General features: G+C 41.3%; 1 protein-coding gene across 1 annotated transcript; it reads right to left on the bottom strand.

Annotated features, from left to right (window-relative positions):
* Positions 1–2,379: 2,379 nt before the first annotated feature.
* Positions 2,380–8,100, bottom strand: chrnb4 (cholinergic receptor, nicotinic, beta 4 (neuronal); the record flags this gene model as incomplete). The annotated part of the gene is made up of 5 exons (XM_083901220.1): positions 7,966–8,100; positions 5,467–5,511; positions 5,139–5,248; positions 3,355–4,408; positions 2,380–2,544 (listed from the first exon to the last, which is right to left on the bottom strand). The coding sequence occupies exons 1-5, from the start codon at positions 8,077–8,079 to the stop codon at positions 2,380–2,382; spliced, it is 1,488 nt and encodes a 495-aa protein (XP_083757346.1). The 5' UTR covers positions 8,080–8,100.
* Between the last annotated feature and the right edge of the window lie 2,713 nt (positions 8,101–10,813).

Genomic DNA, 10,813 nt, shown 5'->3' with positions numbered 1-10,813 from the left:
GAGCACGGGGGATGCCATCTGGTGTCATCTCAACTTCTCTAAGTGGGGCAAGCAAAAAGAGAATTGCTCCATTGGGGGACATTCACGTAGCGCAGAAATGCTAATTTGACCTTCAAGACGTTTTTTTTCCTCGTCCCAAATGTTGGCACGCGTACACATTCAGGTCCTCGGCTGATATTAAAAACTCTAATCGTATCATGCTGTATTTTTTCCACAGGGAACTGAAGCTCACAGGATATTTTCTTTTTTTCAGACCATTCTCTGTAAACACGAGAGATGGTTGTGGGTACAAATCCCAGTAGATCAGTCTCAAAAATACCAGTTGTTGCCATGAAGAGATGTACTTCATACGGTTGACTATATGTTTATCATGGCAAATCATTGTTGGAAACACACGCTTGCATATCTGACAGTTTCAGTGTATCACTTACTACACTCTTAGAATTAAAAGTGCTAACTAGAACCATATAAGGTTCTTCGGCTTGTCCTCATAGGAGAACCCTTTTTGGTTCCAGGTAGAACCTTCCGCCTGGAACCCTCCGTGTTACCAAGAACCCTTTTAAAACCCTTTATTGAGGAAAGGGGTTTTAAAGGGTTCTCTGGATCAAAATGGTTCTTACTGGAACCATTAGCGTTACCAAGAACCCTTGAAAAACCCTTTCTTCGGGAAAGGGTTTTTCAGAAGCAAATGGTTCCAGGTAGAACTTCAGCCCTTGTAGAAGAACCCTTTTGGAACTCTTATTCCTTGAGTGTAGGGACTGATGATATAAGCATAGTGACTAATGGGACCTTACACCGAGTGATGAAAGAAGATCTGCCCCGCCACCACCTCCTTTGCTTGAAACTGAAACAGATGGTGAATTATTGATGGGTAAGATGTGACACGGCATTGTGTCTTCACTAATCGCAGGACATGAACAGGTGAGTGAAAAAGAAAACAAATGACGACGAAAACTGCACGCAGAGAATAAAGTAAAGCACACTCGGTCATTAACTGGATACTGATTGCTATCACAGAACCAACATTCTGCAGAATCTCTAACGAGCCCACTCAGCACTGTTTATTGAACAGTAATTGTGTTCCTGCACTCGCCCATCTGTACTAATAAGCACTTAACAGAAATCCATTGTGGTGTGAAGGCCCAAATCAGTGACCATAACATATTTGTCTGATACAAATAAGCTGCAACTATAACATTTTGCTGTATCAGCAGAATATGTTGCTTGATCCCACTTTGTGTGAGATGAACTTGGCCCATCTTCATCTTCAGAAAAGGTACGAGCTCATTGTGGACACATTTTATCACTGGCAACATTACGTAGATTAACCCAGCACTTTGGCAAGTCGCTGACAAGTTTAAGACTCTTATCGGGCGTATGAACAACTAAATCACAACACTGATACACTGTCTTTTTTTATTTATTCTTCTCATTGCACATCACATTTTGGTAATATAACTTACAAGCAAGACTCATCACTCGTATCCTGTCACATTGGTTATAATCCTGCGACAGTTCAGCATGTGTGTGTGTGATGTCTTGCATAATTGTGTACACTGAAGGCTACGTTATAGCCAGTATTGGAGCAGTCCTTTGTAGTTATGAAGGGAAATGTTCTCAAGGCAATTTTATTCATATTTGTCTCTGACAAAAAAGCCTGTATTTTCCATTGCTCTACATATAAATTTTTTTAATTTACCTGTGAACCCCTCAGGTGCCATATTGGTGGAATTTGATGTCAATGACACACACACACACACACTCACACTCACACACCCATTTTCCCCCCATTTGGTCAAATTAATAGTAAAGTTAAAGCAATTATGACGCTGCTATGTTTGCTTAATTCACATTCTTTTACAGAGTTGGGTTTTATTTTTTTTCAGATATGTTAGTCATAAAACTTGTTATAATTGACAGAAACACAGTAAAGAGCAGTGTATGGCTTTTATTTTCTTTGAAGGTAGTCACTTTGACGCCAACTTTTTGTCGTTTTTTTCAGCCCCAACTTCCTCTGTTGTTGTGGGAATGAGAGAAAAAAAACCTCTATGGGTGTATGTGTGTTTTTGGGTAACCCTAACCCTAACCCTAACCCTAACTCTAACCAAGTAGCCCTTTAAACAAATCATTAACCCTTACCTTAACCATAACCACTTAATGCCTAACCCTAAACTTAAATGGTAGCCCTTAACTCAGAAAAGAGGTTCTGTCTCAGTAGAATCAGGTTTTGGTCTCAATGAGTACTACTGGTGCCAGAAAAGGTTTTGAAGAGGAAACAAATACAAGTATACACACACACACAATATCTATTCAAATGTTTTTAACAGCTCAGTTGTTCAGTAAAGACTCCAAAGTTGCTCAGTTTCCCGTTGTCTTTCATCAGATGCGTGGCGTGTCTGAACTGGGTTGCTGATGGGGAATAATCTGACTCTGGAAGAGGGGCTGAAGAAAGAGACCCAGGGTTCCCACCACACACACTATCACAAAGATCCACAGGAACATCCGGTCCACGACCATGGCCACGTACTTCCAGTCCTCTATCACCTGCAAATACAAACAAATGGGAAATAAATGAATGAGCAGAGCAGGGGGGGGCAGAACGTGTGAAATGTTGAATACTAAAGTTGTGTGCTGGCCAACAATTAAACTGAATTGGAAGTAAAAAAAATAAGGAAACTGAGTAAGTGATGTAATATTTGAATGGGGACATATGCATGTTATATCCTTGTAAGGACCATCCCTTGGTGAGACACACTCTGAAATATCTACTGACCCTTTGCCCTACTTTCAATGCTGTCCTTTGTTAGATTTTGAAAAGGACCATTTCTCATTTCTCAAGGTCCCTTCCCCCAATTTATTGATTTGTCAGGGGAAGCAATTGATTAGTGCAAGTCTGACTTGACACAGCCACTACTTATGGTTAGTGGTATTCCTCCCTGCACCTCAGAGGTCAAAGACCGTATAGTAAATGTTATTGCGCCTATATAAACACACCTGGTTACGTTTATTTAACCAGATTAGGATCAATGTAGGAGGATAAGGACTATAGATACAGTGCATAAACTGTAAACTGTTTTACTGGTTAAAGTAAGAAGAATATTTTTGCTAAGCTTCTTCTGAGCAGTAAACTAGTAGAACATAAATAATGGAGGGAGTCAGAGTTTTTCTTTTAGATTCTTGTACTGAATCCAAAAAAGGAGCTTTGAAACAATGAAGAAATAAAGAGTATTATATTGTTTACGCTATATAAAGTTTATAACCTTAATAGAAAAAGTATATGGCTATTACATATTTCTAATTAAATGCTGCAATGACATTAAACATTGAACACTTTTGGATTCATTGTATACATACACTCTGATCATCATCATCTCCCATCATGTGCTCAGCCACAAAGCGGACCCCGTTCACCGCCTCCTGGACATCAGCAGCCCACTCCGAGGTGCTTCTCTGATGAAGGTCCTTGGTGGAGGTGAAACCAGCGGGAAGGTAATCTGTGGAGTGTAAGTCTTCCTTCCTGTTGTAGTGGCTGTAGCCCATTGAATGAGCTGCATTTTTGTGTCCTGGGGTGGAGAAGGTAGAGTCAGAGGTCAGCAGGGCGGAAGATGACATGGTAATGCCTGTTTGGGATGCGACTGGGTAACCTATACCCAAAATGGCTCTCCTTGTACATAGGCAGCGCTGGTGTCGAAGACGCTGGCGGGCGGAGTTGTTGTGAGGGCGTCTCATGAAGAGTAAGGCAGGAAGTTTGACAAGAAATACCATCTTGACCCAGGAAGGCATAGTGTGGGTGCTGGGAGAGCGGTGGTGCACGTTGAGCACACACACACTGGTGATGATGGAGAAGGTCACCAGCACCATGGTGAACATCAGGTACTTGCCAATCAGAGGCACGTCCAGTGAGGTGGGAGGAACAATCTTGGAGATTAAAAGCAGGAACACAGTGAGAGCCAAAAGCACAGAGATGCAGAGGGTCATTTTCTCGCCACAGTCTGAAGGCAAGTAGAAGACCAGGATGGCCAGAGAGGTGATCAAAACACAGGGGATGATTAGGTTTATGGTGTAGAAAAGGGGCTTTCTCTTGATGATGAAGTCATACGTTAGATCTACGTAAGTGGGATCCAGCGAGCTGACAGTCCGTCTGCCTGGAAGTGCCAAAATATCCCACTCGCCGCTGGGAGTGAAATCGTCCATGCTCGCCGCTTCAGATTTCAAGATCAGGTCAATCTCAGTGTGGTCGTATGTCCAAGAGCGGAACTTGAGGGTGCAGTTCTGCTGGTCAAAGGGAAAGTGCTTCACCTCGATCTTACAGGCGCTTTTGTAGATGGCCGGAGGGAGCCAGTTGATGCTGCCATTGAAAAGAACAATGGCGTTGGTGAAGACAGTCACCTCATAGGTACCATCGGCACTATCAGAAACAGAAGAAAGAAAAATATATTTTTTGAGAGCCTGTTGATCAGCCTCTGAAGTTTAGGCAAGAAAAAAGATAATTGTATTGGATTCAACCACATAGACAGAAATCTGTATAATCTCTGGTGCAGAAAGTAACCTGGAGATGTCAGAAGAGTGAGCAAGGAGAGCTTGCTTATAATTAAATTTTATAACATTTACTCAGTCTTGTCAGATGGATATGTGCAATCTTAGAAATAAAAGGGCTAAGCAGAACCTTATAAGGTTCTTTGGGTGGTCCTCATAGGAGAACCCTTTTTGGCTCCAGGTAGAACCATTTTATAAAGATTCCACCTGGAACCCTTTTGGAGGGTTCCACCAAGAACCCTTTTAAAACCCTTTATTCAGGAAAGTGGCTTTAAAGGGTTCTCTGGATCAAAATGGTTCTTACTGGAACCATCAGTGTTACCAAGAACCCTTGAAAAACCCTTTCTTCGGGAAAGGGTTTTTCAGAAGCAAATGATTCCAGGTAGGACCTCAGCCCTTGTAGAAGGACCCTTTTGGAACCCTTATTTCTAAGAGTGTAGTAAGATAGAGTTGATGATTCTGTTCAGAAATACAGGATGGAATGAGGAAGAAAACAAGACAAAATCTTCCTCTTGAATAACCCCCTTATATTTTAAATGACAAGGGTTTCTCAAACAAACAGAGCTTTTCTCATGACAAAAGGCCGCTCCAGCGATGCTTACTTGTTGTACAGAACAATATCTGGCAGCCATATGTGTCTGGATGGAATACGCAGCTTGTCGATGCCTTCGTACTTTGCGGGGTCCCATGAGAGCCTGTAATCCACCCAGTGCTGCAGAGACACACAGAGACCAGGCCATGAAGTCTGACCGTCATTTCTAATTACATGCTTCATTATCAATAAAATACCTGGTGCGCAATCATAGAAGCAGTTGATTCCATTTTGATGAGAGCAAAGGTGATATGGTTTAATTCAAGTTCAGGGAGAAAGTCAATTAACAAGACAAGAGGTTACAAATAGCTTATAAGACTGAATTTCATCACACTCACCTGAGTGATCCAGACATTTGTGGTCATGATCTGCTCCCTTTCATTCTGAAAATGTATAATGAAGGTCGAAGTTAGTTCTCAACACGACACGTGGGTGCTGACATTTTAGTTGTTGTATCATTAGTGTAAACTGGTGGAGAGGTTTACAGACACACATCTCAATTTCCTGTCTGAAAGGGTCATTAACGGTGATATAAAAGAGCAAACATATTCTTAAGACTAAGCTTTTATTAAATTAACCTTTTGTGAAGTGGATGTAATCAGTTTTTTCCGATGTTCCTGCTGGTAGCCATGTTTTCACTGAGCCTGTTTCTGACTGTCCCCTGAAATAAATGGCTAAAATAGCAAGATAGATAGTTTAACTCCCTTACTGTATCAATATACAGTTAACACTGCAGTTATTACCACTGGGAACAAGAAGTCATTGGTCTCTGTTGTTTTTACAGTTCAGTCGAGTCACACAGGATGAATTACTATCTCCTGCACTAAGTGTCAGTATGAGCACCAGCAACGTTAACTGCAAACCAGAACTTATAAACACTGTATGACTAAGGTGTATCATCCTGCTATACCTTAAGTATTCTAAATTGTACACTCTTAGAAATAAAACTGCTAAGTAGAACCATATAAGGTTCTTTAGCTTGTCCTCATAGGAGAACCCTTTTTGGCTCCAGGTAGAACCCTTTTATAAAGATTCCACCTGGAACCCTTTTGGAGGGCTCCACCAAGAACCCTTTTAAAAGCCTTTATTCAGGAAAGGGGTTTTAAAGGGTCAAAAGACACTGTATCTCTTCTCATATTGCTTGTTAACATGCTTGTTTATAGCTCTGTCATGACACTGTCCTGACATACAATTCCAATAAAAGTGGGACCAAATGCCAATTGCCCCACAGGGCTACAATGGAAACTCATAAACTGAGCCGGTGAATGAGCCTCGCTGCCTTGGACTGCAGCTGGGAGGAGCCTCTACTGTAAATCTGAGGGGAGCCTCTGACACTGTGGGTAAAACAACTTTATGGCCCCTTTTAATGCAATGTGCTGAAGTTTCAATCTGTACGTGACACAAGCAGAGATCACAGCTGACCACTGATCCACCCTTGGCTTCATCCGTCCTGCTCAACGCAGGCTGGATTGGAGATAAACTGTGTTCTCAAAGCCGTTTTCTATCATCCTCTTCCTTTCCTTTTCTGATTCCATCTTCATCTTGCTCCAACACATATCTACGATTGGTGGGTGATATGACCAAAAACGTGTTTTGGATACAGATAATTAAAGGTGCCATGTGTAAGAATGTGGCCAAGAATGTGGCCAAAAACCGTTACTACATTCAAATTCAAAACACCAAGCTATTTTAGGTTTCGTTTTCTCACGTAACTGGCAACCCGTGGTTGATCGGCAGCTGAGACTCTACTGACTGCAATGATTGGTAGACGGCGGTAGGTGGCACCACATGCAAAAACATGATTTCGAAACATAAACATGATTTGCAGTCTGCAAAAGATTTTTTTTAATGCAAATATTTTGTCTGTACTGTTGTTGTTGGTGAGTTCAGTTTGTTATATGAACATTATTCCTGAGTCTCTGTGACATATTAGGAGGATTTAATGGCCAGTTGCTTTAGATTTATTACATAATGCACCTTTAATGTGATACATGTCATATAATTGGATATTGTTATTTGGAAAAAAAAAAACGTATTAATTGTTTTTTTGTGTTTGTTCATGGGCAGAAAATAACAAGCGCTTGTTAAAGTGTGAACAGCAATTATATGTATGTGTGTTATACTTGTGTTTGTGCAATACCCACCCTTTGCAGCCACTTTATTAGGTACACATCCTGTTTTATTTTGGTGAGGGTTCTCTGCACTCTGTCTCTTCTGATCACCTAAATGTCTGCACCTGGTGTGATTCCTGATCACCTGCACCTGGCCATGGTTCCCTCTTCCCCTATATAGGTGTCTCCCTCCCTTTGTTCATCGCCTGTGCGTTGTTTGTTCCCACACTCTTGTTCCTTCCTTGTTGTTCGTCATGCCTTGTGCATCCTTTGTTTTTTGACACAATTTTGAGCTTTAAAACTCTTAAACAACGCTCCTGTCTTGTCTCGTGTATCTGGGTCCATGCTGTATCTTTGAATGTGACGCGGTTGCTAGTGCCAGACTGGCTGGTCTCTCAGTGTTTCAGAAAACTGCTGATCTACTGGGGTTTTCACACACATCCATCTCTAGGGAGGGTTACAGAGAATGATCAGAAGGGAAGAAAATATCCAGTGAGTGGTAATTCAATGATGAAAAATGCTTCCTTGATGCTGGCAGTCAGAGGAGAATGACCAGACTGGTTTGAGATGATAGAAAGGCAACAACAAATTAAACCTGTGCTAGAAATTATCAAGTGTCCTTTGAACCTAATAAAGTGGTCAGTGGGTGTATATTGAACCTTTGCTATATTGCTACTGAAGGGTATGGCAGTATGTTTGGTGCATGTGGAAGTGCTGATGTCTTACCACACTGATGAGCTGCGCAAGAGACACTTGGAGCTTCACCGTAACTCTTTCGGTCCTGTTAACGGCCGGACGGATGAGCGGGTTGTAGCGGTCCTTTCCCAGCAGCCAGTTCATGAGCCGCTCCTCTGAGTCAGCACTGCTGATGCCTGGTGACACAGTTAGTTTTTTTTTTTTATCCACAGTTACAATCAAATTGAAAGAATCAAGACACAACATTTTCAGACCAAGTTGCTGTGACTTTGTATTAAAAACCCCATGCTACTTGTTTTTAAAAAAGAGAATTGCCATGCCATGATACTGTCAATGAATAAAGTTGTCTTTAAAAAAAAAGACAAGAAACATGTTAAAGGCACCATATGTGAGAATGTGGCCAAAAACGGTTACTAGATTCAAATTCAAAATACAGAGGTCTTTTAGGTTTCGTTTTTTGACGTAACTGGCAACCTGTGGTTGCTCGGCAGCTGAGACTCTACTGTCTGCAATGATTGGTAGACGGCGGCAGGTGGCACCACATGCCAAAACATGATTTCAAAACATAAACATGATTTGCAGTCTTATTTTGGCTGTACTGTTGTTGTTGGTGAGTTCAGTTGGTTATATGAACATTATTCCTGAGTCTGTGACATATTAGGATGATTTTACGGCCAGTTGCTTTAGATTTATTACATAATGCACCTTTAAATAATTTGATATGAACCATGTGAATGATGGGTTACTACCTGACCTGTCTACCTACGTGCATCCTGCCTGTGCCTTTGTGGCAGGTGATTGGGCTTATGTTTGTAAAAGCCTCACACTCATCATCTCCCTGCACAGACATGACCTATGTTACTGTCTTTATATTTTCTACTTGCAGCTGTCAATTCAGAAAACCAGGATGGCTACTTTGTGAACGCGGCACTAAAATTGTAACGAAGACCCCAAAGCCATATTTAAATAACTTAAGATGAAGGCAAATACTTCTGCACAATGTTATAAAATGAACATGTCCTTCCATCAAGACGAGACTAATTAAAATGCCAATACTTCAGCTCCATCCATCTCGTCTCCTCATCCATGCTAAACGATGGCCATGTCAAGGGAAAAGACAAGCTTGATGAACAGTGATGAGCAGCGCCGTCCTTCTAGAGCTGAATTAATATATGAATATTGCACTCCCTTCCTCTTACTGATAGACCCATTGAAGAAAAGCTGTATTCAACAGAGAGTAATTTGTGCATCAGTCATCTTTGTAAAAGCTATGTGGCGCTATATAGGCAAAAAATTATCCTTTAATCTTTAAAACAACAATCACAATATTATCTTCCAAGATATATCTTGCTCACCCCTAGTGGCGATGTGGATTATTGAAGACATTAGTCTTCCTCTCCCCTGTATCAAACTGAGTGTGTCATTATCGGCTCACAGACTCCTGGAGCGTTGCAGATTGTGGCGCACTGACGCTGCAGCTCCTCAGGTCACTACACGCTCTACATGCTGCCATGACCGTCGCCAATCATTTGGCTGCAGTTCCATCTGGCACAGTCAGATCTCCACAACACTCTCCAGCAGATGGTGTGTTGTCGAAGCCCTCGGAGACCGGAGTCAAACAAGCCCCTGAGTCCCCAGAGGCAAAGGACCACATGCAACTTGTTAATCACCTGCTATGTGCGCGTGTGTTGCGTTTGAGGTCATGTGTTTTAATGCAACAAAGTCAGCTGTATGGCCGAGGAGTTGATGATCGATGTGGTCACTGAGCAGAGTACAGCACACTGGGAACGTGACTGATGAAGCATCAGAACAATCCAAAAACCATGGTAAATGTTAAATGAGGTGTTAGAGTATAAACACCCTTTTTTCCCCTCTTCTTCTCAGCTGAAGAGGGAACAAAAAAAACAACTCAATTTTTGGAAAGAAGCCACACTGTTCAAATCCATAGACATACCGTGTATATCATATATACCATGGCAAAATGTAAGGCAACGTATATATCTTCACTGGCTGTATTCATAAAAATGTAAAATGGTATAGATAGCTGTTTAACTGTTTGTCTCATGATGTGTAGTGACCACTTCATATCAGGTACAGAATCCAACATTAATGAACTCTAATATCTTTATTATTTTATTTGACATGTTTTTATTGTGAAGAGTGCTCTCTGGAGTAGAATGAGGAAGATGCCAGAATAAGATGTGAAGTGCAAAGTGAACTCGGAGGGCTAGAAATTGCCACTGGCGAAGCTTTTCCTGCCAATGTGGTGGTAATAAAGGCCCTGCCATTACAGAGGCCGCCATCTTGTGCCAAAATGTGTCTGTAGCAGTTCAAATGAACATGTTACACGTTTTGAAGCAGTAGCTCTGCCCACATCTGAAGCATAAACCAACAAAGCAGAAGAAGAAGAAGGAAACGGCAGCTTGGAAGAGTGGCGGGAGTTGTGAAACAGTGTTTACGTCACACCCTTTTTGGTATTGAAAGGCCACCGTAGTTCCCTGATCTGCTTGGGAAAGGTAACAGTGAACGGATGAGTCCTCCATTTGTTGCAGTTTCACCATTAGATGAGCAAAATTTAAAATGTACACTTTACATCGCATTTACATCATGTAAGTCACCTGCTGAAAATATTGAGCGCAGTCATTAGTTGTATTTTTGTTAAAATATCAAAAGTGAATACTGGCTACATTTAGCAGCAGGACTGTGCTGAAATACAGAAAACTTCTATTTATTCTCAAATATTAGTGACAATAGACTCATTTTATATAAACTACAGGCTTATTTCACCTTTGTAAAGACCATAATTATTAATTTCCTTTTCAAGTTAAATAGAAGGGATGCACAATATAATTGGCACAATATCGGCCTCCGCCAATAT

Source organism: Microchirus variegatus, assembly GCF_963457635.1.
Source record: "Microchirus variegatus genome assembly, chromosome: 14".
Taxonomy (NCBI): domain Eukaryota; kingdom Metazoa; phylum Chordata; class Actinopteri; order Pleuronectiformes; family Soleidae; genus Microchirus; species Microchirus variegatus.
Note: the sequence above shows the minus strand (reverse complement) of the source record. Positions and strands in the feature narration are given on the sequence as shown.